Source organism: Poecilia reticulata, chromosome 17 (assembly GCF_904066995.2).
Source record: "Poecilia reticulata chromosome 17, P_reticulata-male-v2, whole genome shotgun sequence".
NCBI classification, from domain to species: domain Eukaryota; kingdom Metazoa; phylum Chordata; class Actinopteri; order Cyprinodontiformes; family Poeciliidae; genus Poecilia; species Poecilia reticulata.
Genome location: NC_088846.1, coordinates 191,341 through 212,898, shown reverse-complemented (window position 1 = coordinate 212,898; position 21,558 = coordinate 191,341). Strand labels below are relative to the sequence as shown.

The window sequence follows — 21,558 nt, the reverse complement described above, 5'->3', positions numbered from 1 at the left end:
AAAAAGTGGCCTCAGACCAACACTGAAAACACATTTCTATTGTGAATGTATGTAAATCTTTGTCTATGTTCTGCTAATGTCAAAAGAACACAATTACTGTGTTTAGATTAAATAAGAAATTGAACTAAAATCACATCTGAATAGGCTCGTTCATGAAATGAGTCATTAGCATCATCCGTCAGAGGAGACGTTCCCGTCTCATTCAGGCGGCATGCCCCGTGTGCGGCATTTTGGGAAATTGTAGTCAGTGAATTTACAGAAGAGCTACGGATTCAACATGTTCAAATGACACATAACTTTTTTGATTGGTGTGATGCTGTGAGAGCTCTGGTGGAGCCAGCTGTCTGAAAAAAACAAAAACAAGCCATCTTCCTCCTACGACTTCCTGCTGTCTTCTTTGTGGTTTTTGCCAGTAGTAACAGCCAGTTGTTGTTCATGTGACTCGTGATGCAAAAAAGTGTTTCCATTGTAGTTCTCCAAAATACACCCATTTCAGTCTGGCTGAAAAGCACCTCATCCTAGTGCAAAAAACTTTTTATCCAAAAATGTGAGATTTTTTTTTTTAATTAGCGTTTCCATTAAGCAAATTTGCTTTTGGAATTTCAATTTTCGCAATTTTATCATTCTCTTTAAAAATAATAAATATCCAGGCTCCTTTCTATTATAATCTGATTTTATTCAGTTACTGTGCAATGGATTTTTTTATTATGACTTTTTTCATTATCAGATGTTTTAACTAAGTTAAAACATATAATGTTAAAATTCATTGACAATAATCTGAAATGGAATCATCACATAAAAGGTGATAAGCAACACAAGGAAAATGTTCAGGTGTCAGGCAAAAGCTGTAAATGGACAGATTAAGTCAGATTAAGCTGAAGCAGAAACAGCTCTAGGATTAATGAGTGTTTTGAGTTGAAACAAAGCAAAGCAGCAGCTGAAGACATTGTACACCACAGCACTACTGACCCACAGCACTACTGACCCACAGCACTACTGACCCACAGCACTACTGACCCACAGCACTACTGACCCACAGCACTACTGACCCACAGCACTACTGACCCACAGCCACCAACACCACAGCACTACTGACCCACAGCACTACTGACCCACAGCCACCAACACCACAGCATGCACCCAACCCCACATCACTACAACTGGACCACCTTCACAGCAACCAGTTCACATGCACTGGTCTGACTGTGTAGAGGGGAATTGAATCGCATCAGTGATTTGACCCTCTATCACTACTGCTACTGCATGCAGGAGACGAACACCAGCTGCTTAATGCAGATCTGCAGCCTGCTGTGAGGAGAGCTGAACCCTGGATCTGTGTGTCACACAAGACTGATAAACGTTACACAGAGTTGATGGTGGAGTTATTAAATGTTAGATGGAGGAACATTTCTGGATTAACAGAAACTTGGTGGTTTGTACATGTAGATCTCACTGTTGTCAGTTTGGGCAACATATTCAATCTGAAAACATAATGAGGATATGAACATTTATTGGAAAAATGTGATCAGAGCTGAACTTCTGAGCTGGATGTGATGTAACCAGAGTGTTGGCTCGTTTCAGTAAGGCTGACCAAGATGGAACATTCTATAGAAAAACTGATAGTGACTCATAGTGGTGCAAAAGCACATAATGGCTGCTATCAAATAATACTGCCACTAAAGGGTCAGCATTATGTGTTTTCAAGCAACATAGTGCTATTTTATAGCACAATCATGTAACTATATTACCTCCAGTAAAAATGCTATATACATCAAATATGACCTCAAAGAAGTTTACTTCTTTCAAGAGGTGAACATATTGGAATTGTGCCTCTGCCTCTTTAAGAAACTCCAGCTCTTCCTCTGCCTTCAGGAAGTCATCACAACATGGCTCCTCTATTAACCCTTTAACAAAGTTTTTACCAGCGTTGCTCTGAGGAGTAGCTTCTATAATCAGCAGATGCACAGTTCCACCAGGTGTTAGCAGTTAGCTAACATCAGAGCAGCCCATGGGGGACGGCTGCTCTGTCAGGCAGAAGCTCTGAAGTTTGGAAACTGCAGGTCTGAGGAGGAGCTGCGGTGCTCCAGCCAGGCATTTTGCACAGCTGAGTGGTTGCCATGGAGATCAAAGGATTTCTCAAACATGCATGAAAAAAATCAAGGCAACACTCCAGGTATGTTTTTGATGAGGGAACATTATAACATGATTTAAAGCTAAAAAAAAAAAAGTACATTTTATGTCTTACATGAGGTAAAATGCTGAGGTCAATGTATAAAAATAACAAATGTTATGGACATTTGTCATTACAACTATAATAACCCTTCCTAAGACTAAATCAGGGGTGTCAAACTCCGGTCCTGGAGGGCCGGTGTCCTGCAACTTTTAGATGTGCCTCAGCTGCACCACACATGAATAGAATAATTAGGTCATTAGCAAGGTTCTGGAGAACTGACCTACACAAGCAAGAGGTAATTAAACCATTTCATTCCAGTGTTTTGTAGCTGTGGCACATCTAAAAACTGCAGGCCCTTGAGGACTGGAGTTTGACCCCTGTGGACTAAATGGTGGTCTACATTAAAATAATTGATCATGTGAAACGAGGTCCTCCATCATCATAATCTCACTCTGACCCACATCTAGAGTAGAAGAAGAAATGCAGGAGGTAATTTGAGCCCTGCATGGTTTTTCTTGGTGGATCTTGCCACAAACTGAAAAGACAGATTTTTTCTTTAGATCAGAGAATTTGTGTGTGGAAGTCAGAGGGCACTAGAGAATGCAGAGCAGGTGAACTACAATAACTCATAAATAAATAGGTGAGATAGTGAAAGAGCTGGATTTCTCATCAGGGTTTCCTGCAGCGTGTGCGCCCTCTGGCTCCATGTGACCCGGGTCATTCCTCACAGCAGGCTGTCCAGACCCACATGAGGCTGGATGGGAATGAGGCGTCGTGTTCCTGGCAGTGTGGGCTGGGAGGAGTGGGCTGGGTATACCTAGCAGTGCAGCGGCCTGGCTGCGTCCCCCAAAGCTGCGGCTGAAGGAGCTGTGCCTACTTGCGTATGAGGCGGGCCGGCTGGGCAGCCAGGGCAAGAGGAAGGCGGGCAGGTCGCAGGGCCGCCGCTCCTCCAACACAAAAGCCACTTCAAACCACTTTCTCTGGAAAAGGGCAAAATCCTCCACGGCTGCAGTGGACCAGCTTCCAGCAGCCTGCAGCTGGGAATTGAGGCCTGCAGTGACAAACCTTTACATGAACGTCATGGTGCAGAGAAGAAAGGAGCTTAAACCGTCTCATAATTCACAAATGCACAGGACGAGATCCACACTTGTATTTTTGATGCAAACACAAATGTATCTTGATTTACAAGCTGCTTCTGGCTTGTGAGTTTCGCTGCATTTGTGTGTGAATTTTGAGACTCCCCTGACATCTCAATTAACAAATAAATGGTCCATCTGATTGGGTGATCAGCAACTAATCAGATAGCTTCCTTGTTTCAACCAATCATGAACTGACCCCCACGTTGGGGTAACCTATGTTTCAGCCAATCACACTATCCCATTCCAACAGCACCGTAGCCATGACAAAGCACAGTTTAGACCTCAGCCTGGTTTCTGGAAGCAACAGAGGAGCGGTAGGTGAAATATCTATCTATTAGCCATTATCTCCATGTTATTATTAATGTTAATCAATTTAATTGTGCAACTATAATCACAAGCTAGCGATCTTCAGCACACCTAACTCCTATATTAGCACATCAGCAGAGCTCTAGTGAGTAAGCTGTGCTACCTAGCTATGCTAGTGCTTCTGCATGCTAATAGCATCAGGCTAGTGTCTTTCTATATAGTTGAATTTATTCAAGATAATAATGGCCTTTGTATATTATGAATTGCTATAGAGCCCTGGTCATTAAATGATAAATTATCATAGCAGTGTAATAAATCACTTAAGCCACACTTTTCAGAAACACAAAGTGATCAGATAGACCGTTTATTTGTGGATTCAGATGTCAGGGGAGTCTCAAAATTCACACACAAATGCAGAGCAATTCATGTATATATGGATCAGAAATACAAGTGTGAATCTCATCCTGTGCATTTGTGAATTATGAGACGGTTTTAGCTTCATAGAATTCCCATCCAGACAGCAGCTGTGCTTCCCTTGTGGCTAAGCTGGGTTAAAGTCGTGTACCTTCTTTTTCTCCTACTATCCTGTAGAAGTAGAAGCCATAGACGAACGTGCGCATGGCGTCTCCGGAAGCGTGGGCCACCACTCCTTCATCCAGCATTTTCTACACAAAACAAAGCAGAGAGCACTGAACATCATCCTTAAAATACTTTCACATTTCAAATTACTCTAAAGAAGTTTTTAGTAAACCTGCACCAGTTTATCAATTTCTGCAACAACCCACTTCTGCATTCATAAATTCATCCTGAAGTTTCCTGTTAGCATCATGCATGCCTGTTTCACTGTTACCTGCATGATGTCCACAGCCATGCCTTGTGTGGCCACGCCCTCCACATTGTTGACCAGCCAATGAACAACTTCAGCACTTATAAAGCAGTTGAGTGGAAGGCCTTTCTGCTCTGGGAGCAGCTGCACACCGGTCCTAAAGCGCCCAGCAGAAAAAACACACGCACGCACGCACGCACACACACACACACACACACACACACACACACACACACACACACACACACACACACACACACACACACACACACACACACACACACACACACACACACACACACACACACAGGACAGATAACTAGGGGTGGGGCCACACCAATACAAATGCTTCCCCTCCTTTGTCAAAAACAACTAATCTTAGTGACATCGCTCTGACACAATCTGAACTGTTGACTTTGATAATTGTTTACTATTTTGTTTATTGATTTCAGTCATATTTGAATTATATGATTGTGTACAGCATTTTAAGTTTTGTGGGTGTTTAAAGTGCTCTATAAATAAAATATTAGTATGCTAAATATACTGGCACGATAAACTGAATATAACTGCACTGGATTGAACTGGGATGTTCTTTTTTTAAGTTTTTGGTCTAGTAGCCTTTATTTGAAAGTGCTATGATAGGAAAGTAGTATAATGAGAGAGATGGAAAACATGCGACAAAGGTCACCAGGCCAGGAATCAAACCTGCGACGGCCGCATCGATGTGAGCTGTGTCCTAACCACTGTGCCATCAATTTCAGTTTCTCTGTTACTGGATAGATTTGGTTTTATATTTCTGTATATTTATGCTATCAGGAAGTTGTCATTCAGTAACTCAGGATTGTTTATTGTAATGGATCCTGTATTTGCCTTTGAATGTTAAGTTTTATACTTAAATTCTTTTGGCAATGTTGAGAGGTTTTATTTTGGCTCTTTGCATTATTTAGCCTCTTCAGAGCCTCCATATGTTATCAGTCTGTTAAAGATAGTTTTATTGATAGCAGTACAATTTGCACAATGCCTGTTTTGTTTTTTTTCTTGTTAAAAGTTATTAAAAACAACTTTTTGTCTAAATGAAGGTGAATTTATGGTTCCTTTTTCCATATAATGTAGTGTTTATGATAAAAAAAAAATATATATATATGTGATCGGTATCAGTGATCGGAATTGGAAGGAAAAAACCTGATCGGCACATCTCTTATATATATATATATATATATATATATATATATTAGAGATGTAGAGATGATATATATATTAGTCTATGATCAACTGTATGTCTTATGGTTATATTTGTATTATTAATATTTAAGACCTCAGATGGAGTAGGTTGTCTACTCATAAGCAATTTTAATAAAGTCTATTCTATTCTATAATTTTGCACTGGACAAATACAAGTTGATAAAATGAGCACACGGTTACAGAACAATCTTTCCTGAATATGCCTGACATATCCATATGTCCCTTTAAAACAGCCATTATGATGGTTGAGTCAGAGCAGACGACAGATGAAATAAATTTATGGAAATATTGCACTTTCTGCTATAATGGTGTGATGTAGTCTTGTGTTGAAGTTTATCATTTAAGGTCATTTTTCTCTAGAGGAGGAACCCTATATTAGCCAGAAGATAACCACTATAGCTGTTGTGTTTGTGTGTGTGTGTATTTGTGTGCGTGTGAGTGGGGGTGTATCTGTGTGTGTGTGCGTACGTGTGTATGTGCGCGTGTGTGTGGGTGCATGCGTGTGTTTGGGGGTCTGCAGCAAAAAGCATCTCACCAAGCAGCTGAAGAAGAAAGGAAAGAACAACCACATTCCCAATTCTGACATCAGAATAGAAATTGAAGTCTGGAAATTGCTGGGTTTCAGACACATGACCTGGAATACGCATGAAATTCAGATAGATGTCTGAAAGTGGATTTCTCCAGTTCAAAACAGAGCAAATTGGATCACAAAAGGTGATCCAACGATAATGCCATAAATGGGCTGGAACAGACCAGGTTCCTCTTGAAAATAAGATCTAGATCTCAAAAGGGTTTCTGGTTAAATAAAGGATTCAAAAAAGGTATCTTGAAAAAATACACATATATTTAGGATATGTAAAAAGGACTTCTCTTATAATCTTGAGGATTTACCCGGAGTCGAGGCGATCGACATTAAGGGAGCTGCAGACCTCATATTATACCACGAGCCAGAAGAAAGTTTTCAAAAGCCTGGAGAATACAATCATTTAGTTTCAGATTGGGTCAGGTATTTAGGATCAAAAGAAGCATTAAATGACTGTCAAGTTGTTTGCCGGGTGAGTAGTGAGTTGTGCTATTTTCAGTAATTAGTCTATGGTAACGATGCTATCGCTAACAACGAGCTAACCCATGTTATTTCTATGTGCTTGGATCTACTTGTAGATCATTTATTTAGCTTCTGTAAACATAAATTCATGTTGGAGTTGTATGTTAATGTTGAGTCATTGTCGGACGCTGGATTCAGGTCCAATGTAGGTCAACCATTCACAGCGATCTACAGAAATCCCCATGGTCGTGTCTGGCCACAGCTCATTGTGACTGTATGGCTGGGTAGGTTATATTTAATTTATTTTGCTTTTTTTGAGCTTGAAAATCCCACCGAATAAACATATTTTCTGTCTGGTACTTGGCACTGAGTTAGCTGCTAACAACACTCTGAGGACAACCAAGCTAGGGCGTAAAAATAATATATCTTACATTACATATGAATGCTTGTCTTTCTAAGTAACTGTCCAATCAAATTTAAATATAGTTTAAACAATGCGTTCGTTACCTGTTAGAAAGTGGCGCTGCAAATTCTGGCATTTAGTTTTCACACCTCCTAATTTTAGCCATAGATTGTTGATCCACTTTTCTCCTATTTTTTCAGTAAGTTTTTTAAAATTAACTCCCTTGTGACCAACTACCTTCAAAACTCAAAAATAATGTTTATCTTTCTATTAGAACGGTTGGAACAACCATACCGGACTCAGACTTTGGGCATTTTAATGCTGAATCAACAGAAGTAAATGGGCTGCATTTACTTCTTGCCTTCCATATGCATTGGGTCACGTTGATACTACGGCGTCTGAAACCCAGAAATATTAATATTGTTTTCTGGCTCTTATTTTCTTTTTCCATACTTTCCAGATCAAGCCAATGCTCCAGTCAAATTCCATACTTGTTCAGATTCCATAGTAACCCGGTGATTAAAGCAACTCTGCAGTGAATCACTCCAAACACAACTTCAATCTTACGTGGGATGTTTGATGGCCTCCAGGATCTCCATCAGCGTTGATGAGGAGGACAGACAGAGAGCCCCGGCCGTTGATTGGCCACTGTGGAGAGACCAGCACTTAGCACTGAGCAACACTTCTTCACACTGACATCTGCAGTTCCTGTGTATTTCACTATCTGAGACATCATACCACATAACAAACAGAATTCAAGTTTTAAACATTTAGAAGATATGATGAGTTTGACCAGGCTGTAAAGCCACCTGACCTGGTGTCTGTGCTGCTGTTTGCAGCTTCTCCTGCAGGGGTCGCTGCTCCAGCTGCCGCCTGGGCTCCTTTCTCTGCTGGCTCACAGGTTTCCACAGGCAGCTATACAATTACAGACACTTTTATTAATTCATATGCATTTATTCTGGGAGAACACCTAAAGCTTATTTTCCTGACTGTAACATTTCCTCACTCACATCGAAACATTTTCTGATGGTTAAACTGAAGTTCTAACTAAGTAAGAAATTTTACTTGGCTTAGGCTTGTCATATATTGGATAATAAACCAAAAACACATTCTAAAAGATCAATAAAAGTTTTATTTTAATGAACATTTACTGAAACCAGAAGACATTTTAAATATCCAAAATAAAAGAAAACATCAAAAATAAATAAAATGAGCTAGTTGAGACCAAAGCATCAGACTGAAGATTTTATCATCCAGCTTTTGGTAGAAAGAGAGAAAAGAGAAAAACAACAAATTATGCAAAGGGAAATTATTGAGCTTGTTTTAATTTATCATGCAATTAATTGATTATTGCAACAGGATATCTTGGTTTAACTGACAGAGAATATTCTTCTCTAAAGCTGTTACCTGGTTACTGCACAAACATTCAACAAGCTTTTAAAACAAGACTTTTCATTACTGAACAGCAACATTATTCCAACACACAGTCCAATTCAGCTTCCACCCCAACACACACACACACACACACACACACGCATCTAACAATGACACGGTTTCACTACAAAGAGAGCACAAGAGAACAGGGAAGTAGTAGTTCTGAGATGTGGTGAAAGATATGATCCAATAGCTACTAATGATAAGATAAAGGTGAATTTTAGGGGAAGGAGAATTACCATGATGTGCAAGAGGACATTTAAATGCAAAATACAGCAGAAAAATGTCCTTCTAAAATCTGTAAAACAAATTCTACATGTTACCCTTCTTTCTAATGTTATGAGACAAATAGCTAATTTCTAATATTTATCTTCATTCAGCCTGATAATTCCCCCTCAGTTACACAAATCACAGTCTTTCTAAAGATTTATGGCCTGATTAACAATGACATAATAGGACTGATCATCTGTGAACAGCAATTCAAAGTGCTACACAGTTTCTTAGGTCTGGACTTTGATTAGGCCACTCTAATATAAGTATGCTCTGATCTAAACCGTTCCAGTCTCCTCGGTCTGAAGTGTTTTGCAGCTTTTAAGAGGTTTTCTCTAAGAACTGTCATTTATTTACATCAATCCATCTTCCCGTAAGCTTTCACCTGTTTCTCTAACCCTGCTGACTTAAGCAATCCCACAGCATGATGCAGTCAACACCTTGAATCACTATGACAACAGTGTGTTCTCTGCCACGCAGTGTATAGCATCTTGACAAAAAGTTACATTTTGCTCTTCCACAGATATGTGGTGTTCCCAATCTGGATTGTGGTAAACGGAAACATCACTGTTCCACTTAGTTAAAACCTAATTAAATTCAATTTGGTTTCATAACTCACATCATTCAAGTATCTTCAAAAAGTTGTTGTGGCTGATGATGATACTGAGGGTAGGAAGGATCTCCAGTAGCAGTCAGTTTTGCAACAAATCTGAAGACTGTTGCTGTATGACAGCATCATGCTAACAGCTATCCTGGCAGCAGAAACGATATTCCACAGTAAGGTCCTGAATGAGACCATCAGTGGCCTGTACTGTTAATCCACCTAAATTCCTTTTGCCACTCCTCTTTAAATCTTTGTCTGTTTACATTTTTTTATGGATAAACTGAAAATACACATTCCACTAATCCATGTATACCCCATTTTAATTTTCTTTTATCTGGAAAAAAACAAAACAACCAGATGTTTGATGTATGACAAAACAAGAAAATGAGACTAGAAAATGGAGAATGGAGGCTTTTCTACTTGGCAGTTTAACACATTTGGCACTGCAAATTTGAAAGGTTGCTGATCAGCAGGAGTCAGTCAAGCAATAATAAAGCATTAGTATGAAGAGATGCAACACATAACACACACCAACCAAACAGCTCCAGCAACACCCAGGGATCTAGTTACTGACCTGAGAGTGATAGATGTAGGAGGAGCGAGGGCTACGTATAAAATCCAAAACAAAGGCAGCGTCCTGTCAGCATACAGGAAGAGCATAACCCACAATCAAATACCCGAAGCTCAGCAACAAGAGCAGAACAGATGCAGAAAGACATGAGCAAAAGCTCCACATTCAAACACAAGCAAAGGACAGCTACTTGATCCCAGGATATGATGTTGATTAAATTCAATTCTGATTTCTCTGTAGAAGCCTGAAGCATTCAGAGAAGAAGTGCTCACCTTACGGGGACTGTCTACATATGTAGGAGCCATGGCAATGCCAGACAGATCGCTCACAGCAGGGATAGCCTTGTGCTGCTGCTGCTGCTCCTCCAGGGTCCTGAAGGAAAACAGGAAAATAATCCAGAGGAGAGAAAGATTTATGCTTTCAGATTTACTTCAGCACCCCAGCAATACTTACTTCTGGTTCTGCTCCATCTCCAGCAAAGCTGTCAGAGCTGAAGTGCCCCTCTTTCCTTGTGGAGGTACCACAGTCTCAGGTGGGTAGGGTGGGATAGGACTGGTGACCTGCAGTCCTTTCATGGGTGTGCCCTTCTGCTACAGCAGAGATACAATCAGCAGGGTTTCCCCTAGTGTATGATAAGCATGGTGGGCCACCAGGCTTTACTTGTGCCACCACCAGGCTAAGTAATTCTTATTTAAGTTTTTTTTTTAATGTATGCATTTTTAAAAGATTTTATAGCACATAATTATCAAGAGATATTTTCCAATTTCCTGCCGGTTTTAAACATTTTTTAACTCAAAAACACAACTGGATGAATGAGTGCCACAGGACCCAACCACCAGGTTTTCTGGGGGGAAACCTTGAATCAAGAAAAGAGACGGAAAACAGACTGTCCTGCTTTTAAAGATCATCAATTTCAGGAGGAACTCTCTTCTAGCCAGTAGAGCTGGAGAAAAAGCTCAAGCTGTACATTATAAATATGGCGCTGTTTGGTAACACACCACCAGAACACAACAGTACCAACGCTGCAACTAACCATTATTGTAGTAATCAATTATTATGACAATTGATCGGATAAAAAAAACTGGCACAATTTTTGGTAACACATTATTTGACGGGGTGTGAATAAGACTGTCATAACACTGTCATAAACATAACATTACACCTGTCATGAACATGAGGAAGTCTTCATGACACTTTGACTGTTGTCATAACCTAGACAAAAATGTCTTCATTATGACAACTTGACATTAACCAAGAAATCATGATCTGACATAAATTTGTTATAAAAGTATTACCGATTAAACTTTAAAAATTACGCAGCTTTATGTGGTAATATTTTATTGCTCTGGCATTTTGCTTAGTCTTAAATTTCTTGATTTAATTGATCCTAAAGTTTTACAACAAGACGTCTACAAAGCACTTATGAATTTTGCATTTGAAACATTTAAGGCTGTTTTAAGTAGTGCAATGCACCATCTCCACCAGTGAGAGGCAGCAGTGCACAAACAGGCGTGCAGTGTGTTGGTGAAGAAGAAATCTTCCATATTGTGGGGCCAACCTAATACAAGTCATAACGGCCAGACCTCCTGTTTAAAAAGAAGCTGAAGTTTGTCACCTAATACATATGAGGTATGTGTCTTAACTTTACAGTTTCTTTGAGAAAATAACATTGATTATGTTCTCTTTCTTTGTAATGTTACCTTTGAGCAATTCAAGCTAATGGTACCTGGCTGTAATTTAATGTTAGCCAAAGTTACAGTAACCACACCTGGTTACTGTAAGGTTAGCCCTTAATCTTAAACATATTTTAAAGGCAGGCAAATAGATTAAAAGCTAATATGTTAGTCACAGTTATCTTTTATGTGCATTATTTAGCAACTTGGCTGATGTTACATGGTGCTTGTGTTCTTTGCTTTGCCGACTTTAGCCACATGAAGAACAATTTTACCCTAAGGACACATGTTGAGGAGAGGGGGGGAGGACAAATGTGGCTAAGTAAAATCTCTTTGGGTAATTTCACATCTTTTGAGCATCTTGGAATTGAGGTAAAAGGCCACAAACGAACTTTGACACTAACTCTATACAAAACACCAACATATGTGGAACATTTCTTTACAGACTTCAATGAGCTTCTATCTCACATATGCATTGATTACGATTGTTTAATAATTGTCGGTGATTTCAACATTCATGTTGACAACCCCCAAGACCGAGGGGCAAAAAAGCTCTTTAATATATTAGAGAGTTTTGGTTTAACACAACATGTCAAACAAGCAACACACTCAGGGACACACACTGGACCTGGTTATCAGTAAAGGTGTGAATATTTCCAATGTCTCTGTAACTGATGTCGCCTGTCGGATCATTTTGCTGTTTTCTTTGACAGTTTTTATCCGTTAACCCACTTGGACAAAAAGCTACTGTCACAAAACGTACTTTCACAGAAAACACAGCAGAAACATTTAATCAAATCTACTCTTCTTCCTCGCCCTACATTACCTCCACTAAAGTGAAAGTTGTGATTGGTAGGAAGAAATCTCTATGGAAAAATGCACAAACTGTTCAACTCTGCTGCAGGGCCGAACGGAAATGGCGTAAAGGTCAACTGCACGTTTATTATGACATCTACAAGGAAAGACTATGTAACTATCACACAACACTAAAACATGCCAGAGAGGCTTTCTTTGCAGATGTCATAAACAAAAACACTAACAACGCTCGAGCTTTATTTGCCACTGTTGACAGGCTCACAAATCCTCCAATGACGTTGCCACCTGAACTTCAATCTAATGCCTGCAACAAGTTTTCAAGTTTCTTTTGTTTCTTTTCAAAAGATCAGAGGATTAATCTGCACATCCACTCTAAAGACAGTACCAATGTTGTGCCCAAACAAAACAAATGCAGGAAAAATGACCCAATTTCAACTACTAAATTATAAAACTCTAGAAGAAAATATAAGTAAATTAAGCTCCAGTTCCTGATGTCTGGATGTCCTACCCACACATTTCTTTAAGAAAGTTGTTGCTAATGATCTGATCCAAATAGTAACTCATCGCTCTCTTCAGGTGTTTTCCCCCAGGCTTTGAAAACAGCAGTCATCAAACCACTTATAAAAAAGAACAATCTGGACAAATCCCTACTGCAGAATTACAGACCGATCTCCAACCTCCCATTCATCAGCAAAATTATTGAAAAAGCTGTTTTTAAACAATTAAATAACTTCCCAACAATAACAAACTGCTTTGACTCCTTCCAGTCTGGTTTTTGTGCTCACCACAGCACGGAGACGGCCCTTGTAAAAGTGTTCAATGATATCCATATAAATACAGACTGTGGGAGAACCACAGTGCTGGTTCTGTTGGACCTCAGTGCAGCTTTCGACACTGTTGACCACGACATTTTACTGAATCAACTGGAGAGTTGGGTCGGACTCTCCGGTCCAGTGCTCAACTGGTTTGAATCTTACATAAAGAACAGGGATTTCTTTGTTTCAATTGGAAACTTCTCATCAAAGAGGTCGGCGGTCACATGTGGGGTACCCCAAGGTTCAATCCTAGGACCCCTTCTTTTCAATATTTATACAAACCGGATTCCAAAAAAGTTGGGACACTAAACAAATTGTGAATAAAAACTGAATGCAATGATGTGGAGATGACAAATGTCAATATTTTATTCGTAATAGAACATAGATGGCAGATCAAAAGTTTAATCTGAGTAAATCCATCCATCCATCCATTTTCTTACACCCTTGTCCCTCAGTGGGGTCAGGAGGGGTGCTGGTGCCCATCTCCAGCTAGCATGCCGGGCGAGAGGCGGGGTCACCCTGGACAGGTCGCCAGTCTGTCGCAGGGCAACACAGAGACACACAGGACACACAACCATGCACACACACACTCACACCTAGGGGCAATTTGGAGAGACCAATTAACCTAACAGTCATGTTTTTGGACTGTGGGAGGAAACCGTAGTACCCAGAGAAAACCCACGCATGCACAGGGAGAACATGCAAACTCCATGCAGAAAAACCGGGGCCGGAAATCGAACCCAGAACCTTCTTGCTGCAAGGCAACAGCTCTACCAACTGCGCCACTGTGCAGCCCATCTGAGTAAATGTAATATTTTAAAGGAAAAATATGTTGATTCAAAATTTCACAGTGTCTACAAATCCCAAAAAAGTTGAGACAAGTAGCAATCAGTGGCTGGAAAAAGGAAATTGAACATATAACAAACAGCTGGAAGACCAATTAACACTAATTAGGTCAATTGACAACATGATTGGGTATAAAAAGAGCTTCTTAGAGTGTCAATGTCTCTCTGAAGCCAATTCCACCATTGTTGCGCAGAAAGATAGTGCAGCAATACCAGAATGGTGTTACCCAGCGTAAAATAGCAAAGACTTTTAAGTTATCATCATCAACCGTGCATAACATCATCAAAAGATTCAGAGAATTTGGAACAATTGCTGTGCGTAAGGGTCAAGGCCGTAAAACTCTACTGGATGCTTGTGATCTCCGGGCCCTTAAACGTCACTACACCTCAAACATGAATGTCACTGTCAAGGAAATAACAGCATAGACTCAGGAATACTTCCAGAAAGCATCGTCAGTGAACACAATCCACCATGCCATTTGCCGCTGCCAGCTGAAACTCTACTGGTCAAAGAGGAAGCCATTTCTAAGCAAGCTTCACAAGGTCAGCCGTTTGCACTGGGCCAGGAGTCATTTAAAATGGAGTGAGGCAAAATGGACGACTGTTCTGTAGTCAGATTAGTCACGATTTGAAGTTCCTTATTGACCCCTGGGACGCCATGTCATCCGGATCAGAGAGGACAAGGATAACCCAAGTTGTTATCAACGCTCCGTTCAGAAGCTGCACCACTGATGGTCTGGGGTTGCATGAGTGCTGGTGGCCTGGGCAGCTTGCATGTCTGGAAAGGCACTATTAATGCAGAGAACTATGTTCAGGTTCTAGAACAACATATGCTCCCATCTAGAGGTCATCTCTTTCAGGGAAGACCCTGCATCAGAAGGATCCGGGTACTGAAATGACCAGCCTGCAGTCCAGATATTTCACCTATAGAGAACATTTGGCGCATCATAAAGAGGAAGGTACGACAAAGAAGGCCCAAGACGATTGAACAGTTAGAGGTCTGTATTAGACATGAATGGGAGAGCATTCCTATTTCTACACTTGAGAAACTGGTCTCCTTTGTCCCCAGACGTCTGTTGAGTGTTGTAAGAAGAAAGGGAGATGCCACACAGTGGTAAAAATGGCCTTGTCCCAACTTTTTTGGGATTTGTTGACGTCATGAAATTTTGAAACAACATATTTTTCCCTTAAAATGATACATTCTTTCAGTTTAAACTTTGGATCTGTGATTTGTGTTCTATTGTGAATAAAATATTAGATGTTGGCACCTCCACATCATTGCATTCAGTTTTTATTCACAATTTGTTTAGTGTCCCAACTTTTTTGGAATCCGGTTTGTATGCTCCCACTGGCTCAGGTTATAACAGGAAATAAGATTAGCTACCACAACTACGCGGATGATACACAGCTCTACATCACGATGTCACCAGGTGACTCTGAACCCATCCAATCACTGAATAGGTGCTTAGAACAGGTAAATGTGTGGATGTGACAAAACTTTCTCCAGCTGAACAGAAACAAAACTGAAGTTATTATCTTTGCACCTAAAGAGGAGCAAACTAGAATCAATGCACAGCTTCAGTTATTACAATTAAAAACCAGCGATCAGAACAAAACCTGGGAGTAGTGATGGACTCTGACCTGAACCTTCAGAGCCACATTAAGACAGTCACAAAGTCGGCCTTCTATCACCTGAAGAACATTTCCAGGATTAGAGGACTGATGTTTCAGCACAATCTAGAGAAACTCATCCATGCGTTTATCTTTAGCCGCATTGATTATTGCAACAGCGTCTTCACAGGTCTGACTAATAAATCAATCAAACATCTGCAGCTGATCCAGAAGCTGCTGCTTGCATTCTCACTAAAACCAGGAAGATAGAGCACATAACACCAGTTTTAAAGTCCCTACACTGGCTCCATGTAGCTCAGAGAATAAACTTTAAAATAATGTTAATTTATAAATTACTAAATGGGTTAGCACCACAATACATTAAAGATCTGTAGTTGCTGTACCAACCATCTAGACCCCTCAGATCTTCTGGTTCTGGTCTGCATCCCCAGAATCAGAACTAAACGAGGAGACGCAGCATTCAGCTATTTTCTCCAGGTGAAGGGAGGTGGGCAGGGACAGGTAAGTGGGGAAGGGGGAGCAGGAATCAACATCCACCAGCTGATTTAATAAGTTACGTTTTAGACAACTAATTGTTGTCAAATGTAAAACTGGTGTTTAATCTATTTATTTATTAATAAACTTCTTGCAAACATCCATAAGCCAGAGTATCTGGTTGGAAATAATTTTGAATGCTCATTAAATGAAAAGGTTCACTCATGTGCCTAAAACTATACATTGAATGATACAATCTGAATAACAAAAGTGGCAGTCTGTATGAACTTCTGCCAAACAAATATTTGATAAGAATAATTTTGTACAGCTCTAGTCATTATGCTACTTGTATTAAGAAATAATTGTATTGTACTTTATAACAACCAGTCATGTTAACTAGACATTTGTCTGCAAGTCTACCATTCCGACAGTGTGTAGCAAGGGACATTTTTGGAATGGTATTTAATTAAATGCTGAATTAAGATCACATTGTTTTTGTTTTTTGTTTATGTTCTTTTTTTAGGTGACCACAATGAATTGAGCCATCACCCACTATGAAAATGTCCAAAAGAGATTCACCAAGTTTGAATTCATGAAAAGGCTTTCAACATGATTATCATTGACCACAACTATTGCAAGAACAACTATAATTTCTGAGCATTTCTGAACACCTTTTTCAAAGAGCTGATTCCAGGAAACAAAGACAACAAAAAGATGTCCCTGTTTTCAGAGCGTTACAGGAACGCTATAACAGCACTTTGTATCAGCTGTGGTTGTTTTAAAGTGCTTTATAAATAAAGTTGGTTTGGTTTGGTAATGAAGGAGATGGCTGACTGTTGAAAGAACCTATTTTCTGAAGTTAAAGAAAAAATAATTCTGTTTTAGTTTTTCAATCAGTGTTTCAGAGTTACAGATGTTAAACCATCTGTTTGAAGAATGAGTAATCTTTTGTTTTATTCCAATGTACAAAGTTCTACAGCTATGATGGTAGATATAAGTAGTTCAGTGCGTTTCAATTCCCTTGAGGTAATATCAGTGACTCTGTTAGCATAGCCTTTGACACTGTAATAACACTGAACGACATCTTTATAACTGTTGCTACTTGTTTCACTTGAGGTAAGAGATAATATTAGTGACACTGTAATGACACTTAATGACACCTTCATAACTGGTCCTACTTGATCCACTTGATGTAAAAGGAATTATTAATGACTGTTATTAAATCATTTGACAGTGTAATAAAGCTTAGTGAATTGTTTATTGTTGGTCCTACTTGTTTTGCTTTATTTCAGGTAGGGGAAATATTAATTACCTTTTTGTTACCGTTTTGTTAGTGTAATAACACTTAATGACATTATTATGATATTTATGACATATAATGATTCTTGGTTAATGTCAAGTTGTCATAACGAAAACATTTTTGCCTAGGTTAATGACAAGTTGTCATAAAGACATTTTGAATAATGTCAACTTTGTATTAAAAGTGTCATGATTTACCAAATGACACTTTATGACAACAGTCAAAGTGTCACAAAGACTTCCTCATGTTCATGACGGATGTTATGTCATGTTTATGATGGTGTTATGACAGTCTTATTCACACCCCATCAAATAAAGTGTTACCCATTTTTCATTTTAACACTTAAGCCTTTTTATACAATATCAGAAATGCAACCCTATATCGCCATTTGTATCACATATGATGCATAAGTTTCTGTGGTCTCTATTTTTTACACCACGATCAATTCTTACCCAAACAACCTATTGTACACAAATTGAGACTTGTATTCTGCCATCTACTAGATTATCACTGCACTGCAGGCAGAGAAACAGTTTTTTTTCTCTTTTCAAAATGTTGTCTTTCATGAGATTGGTCAGACGCGTTTTTCCAGGAAAGTCTTTGCAAATTTTAGACAACATAAAATGTGAGGCAGTGATTCTTGAGAATAGGGACAAAACAGGTCCTATGGATAAAGCACAACATTTGAATAAAAATATACACAAAATATAATTTTTCCAAATATCTGACTAAACTAACCTGGATCGTAAGCACAACAATGCATGTTTTCCTGGTGTTTGCTAAATATTTTTTTATTTTAAATATTGTTGTAGGTGGATAGTGTCTTTAAAATCCCTTGTCCTGGAGCGGAACTCAATACATTATAATAGTTTAAAACAATTAAAGGAATACTATATTATGACTACTATGAATACTATTAAATATTCATATAAATAATAATAAAAGTATCAATAAATTAAATAAAAAATAATTTTTATATATTTTCCAACTCCACTGAAATATGTCCCCAGTTTTTGTCAACACCGTCAGACATAAAAAGAATGTAAAAAAAATCAGGCATTATTTGGGGGCACCAGAACTTCTGAGGACCCCATCACCACATTCTTTATCTTCCTTTGCTAAGAGGGCTAGTTAGCTCTGGTTAGCTTATGTTATTCTTTAGTTTTTTCTTCAGTTTTATTCCCACGTTGCTCGTAACAATCATGATGTGTCAACTCCATAACTGACAATTTACAAAACTTTTATGAAATTTTGTTAAAAGCTTAATTTTAGTATATTATAAAGACTTCATGGACCTGATGAGCTACAATATGGCCTCCTTCAGAATAACATCATATAAATTGAGGAAGTTTGGTATTTTGTCAACTCCATCAAAGTTTTTGTGACTCTTTCAGTGAAATTGTTGTAAAATCTCACTTAAATGTGCAATTAATTCATTTTAATGTATTAATTGTATCAAGTATTTCTTTTTACTCACTAGTTTGTCACCACCTTGAGTTCTGTGTCAACTCCGTCAGATGGACTTTTTGTTGTTTTTTATTTTAAATAATATTTTTTTGTTTTTTGAGAAGCATTTGTCTGTAAAACCGAGTAAAAATATCACTAATGGGGTCATTAAAAAATTATTTTATATTTATTTTGTCAGATGGTGATGACAAAGTTCTGAGTCAGGTCGATTAAAAATGTAATTTTAAAAAAAATGTTGCAACTGGGAGCCTGTACCTTAGCATCTTTACATTTCCAAAACATTATTTGTCATATTTGCATACATAAGGTTGAGAAATAATTTTTAAAAATTGGGGAAAATTTAAACCCATATTGTCTCTATTCTCAAGAATCACTGCAGGGGATTACAGTAAAAATAATATATACATTGTTATTCACTTTTTTAAAGTAATGTTTTATGTTTTGAAATAATGCACAATTACTTAGAAATGTTTTTGTTATATTACATTTAAATCGTGTTAAAACGTGTGTATCATATTTGATGCTGCAGTTATTTAAGGTGCTTTATCACTGAACAGTAATGTAATATTTTTATAAAGTAATCAATGTCATACCAGCCACAATTCAGCCACAAACTTTTGTTTACTCAATAAATATAATTAAATGTCATTTCAAAATAAATGTGTTTTTTTTTCACAATAGTAGTTATTCTAAAACCACAATCTTTATGGCGTATTGACTAGTTACGTATATTTTAGATTTAACAAGAGTAAAGAAAGAAGAGGGAGAAAGAAAATACTTTGAATAGACATCAACATGATAATGTATGACAATTCAAGCTACATAGAGCAGTAAGGAGAAAATGATGAGGATTATGATGAGGTCTGGACTCCCCCGCCCATGCATGATGAAGGATATTCAGATACCAACTATGATGAAGACTATGATGATCATAGTGTCTAAACAGGTCCAGGTCCAAACAACTACCCTGGACACAGTCAGAAATTAATCAGTTAAGACCAATATGAAAAGCAAATAATACAAATGGAGAAAAATACTGTCAAGCTCCATATGTTGATGTCACTGCCGGGGTTGAGGAAGGCTCTAAGACCAGGTGTTACATAACTCCATGTATATATTCAAGCACTTTGTCACTGATGAAATGCTCCAGGGGATCGCAGAACATTTTCCACTAGTTCAATTCCAACACATGAAGAAATAGGTTCACTACCTAGATCACAATTAGGTTGTTGTCCTGGTTCACTCTGAAGCCCATTCACCCTCTTGCACTCGTCAGTTCATTTCCATTCCTCATGAAGAAGTCTTCCATCCACTCCAAAACTCATATAATGGTTCTCAAGCCAGCCATTGTTGAAGTTCATGGGAGGTTTTGCTCTTCTTGATATCTAATCAGCATTTTTGAAGTTTGGCTTTAGATTCCAAAGGTGGTGCATGCACATCTAGTGGCACACTGTTACAGTAACCATCATCAATGCTTGAAACTTCAACAGAAGAGATTAGCTGAAGCTACAACCTAAAATGATTAGTTGGCACTTCTACAAGTGCAGGATAGGTCAAAATCAAGTATGGTAGACCACTTTCCTCTCCTGAAGTGACTTCAAGGGCACCCTGTAGAAGAACAAGTTGCAGTGTGCCTCTTAATGTGAGAAAGAATGGCATTGATCATTTTCCTACATGGGAAGCCCAACAGAGACTCAATCACTTTTCACATTTCTACTGTAAAAAGTTGAACGTACATCTTTGCCTGAACAAGCACAGAAACTCTTTTAGTGCCTACCACAAAGTGAAATAAATGGCTGTAAAAAGTTGTTGGTGGAAAAGAAACTAAGAGAAAAACTTCCTAAAGTGTTCCATACTTTCTAAATATTATAGACAATATTTGTTTATGCATCTAAAACTTACATTGTTGTGAGCCAAAAGTTCTAAGAAAAGCCTGCTGTATCAAATGTGATACAAAAAATATCTCGTAAAATAAATGACATGGCAAAAAAACATTTTTAGATTTTGCTTCAAGGTTTCATCAATCAATCAAATGTTATTTGTATAAAACATTTCAGCAGCAAGGCATTTCAAAGTGCTTTACATGATTAAAAACAAAAACGCAAAGTAATAAACAAACATCATGAAGATTCTAGTTCTAAAAAAATTAGAATTTTCTGACTATTTTTTTGATGGGTCAGGCTATAATTCAATTCCTTTTATAAATCAGAAAATACGCATTTTATTGTCTGAAATGTAATAACAGCATTTCATTCATAGCAAAGGACGCATCTGCAGCTAAAATTCTTCCAACAGCAGCATGTGAAATACCCAATCGTTTATGCTGCAATTCTTTCAGATTTACTTCAGTGTATGGCTAATCTGGTGATTATTATTTGCACCAGCAAAGGATAATTGGATAGCAAAGGGTGCTTAATAGGAAATTTTATTTTTAAAGTCTTTGAATCAGATGAAGATAAAATTATGCCACTTGACAAGCATAAATATGGGTAAAACATATTTGCAGAGAATTAAAAAAAAAAA

General features: G+C 38.3%; 1 protein-coding gene across 12 annotated transcripts in view; it reads right to left on the bottom strand.

Moving 5' to 3' along the window:
* The window catches only part of depdc5 (DEP domain containing 5, GATOR1 subcomplex subunit), a 75,000-nt gene that overhangs the window by 20,006 nt on the left and 33,436 nt on the right, over positions 1-21,558 (bottom strand). For 7 of the 12 annotated variants that reach the window (XM_008433590.3, XM_081598318.1, XM_008433592.3 and 4 more), the window contains 8 exons: positions 10,467-10,603; positions 10,286-10,385; positions 10,017-10,079; positions 7,949-8,049; positions 7,702-7,782; positions 4,469-4,601; positions 4,184-4,283; positions 2,991-3,224 (listed from right to left, as the gene is read on the bottom strand). In XM_008433590.3, coding sequence (XP_008431812.1) covers positions 2,991-3,224; positions 4,184-4,283; positions 4,469-4,601; positions 7,702-7,782; positions 7,949-8,049; positions 10,017-10,079; positions 10,286-10,385; positions 10,467-10,603 — 949 coding nt within the window. Of the gene's footprint in view, positions 1-2,990; positions 3,239-4,183; positions 4,284-4,468; positions 4,602-7,701; positions 7,783-7,948; positions 8,050-10,016; positions 10,080-10,285; positions 10,386-10,466; positions 10,604-21,558 lie in introns of all 12 variants that reach the window. The other 5 variants (XR_014084265.1, XM_081598319.1, XM_017310067.2 and 2 more) reach the window with 5 other exon arrangements.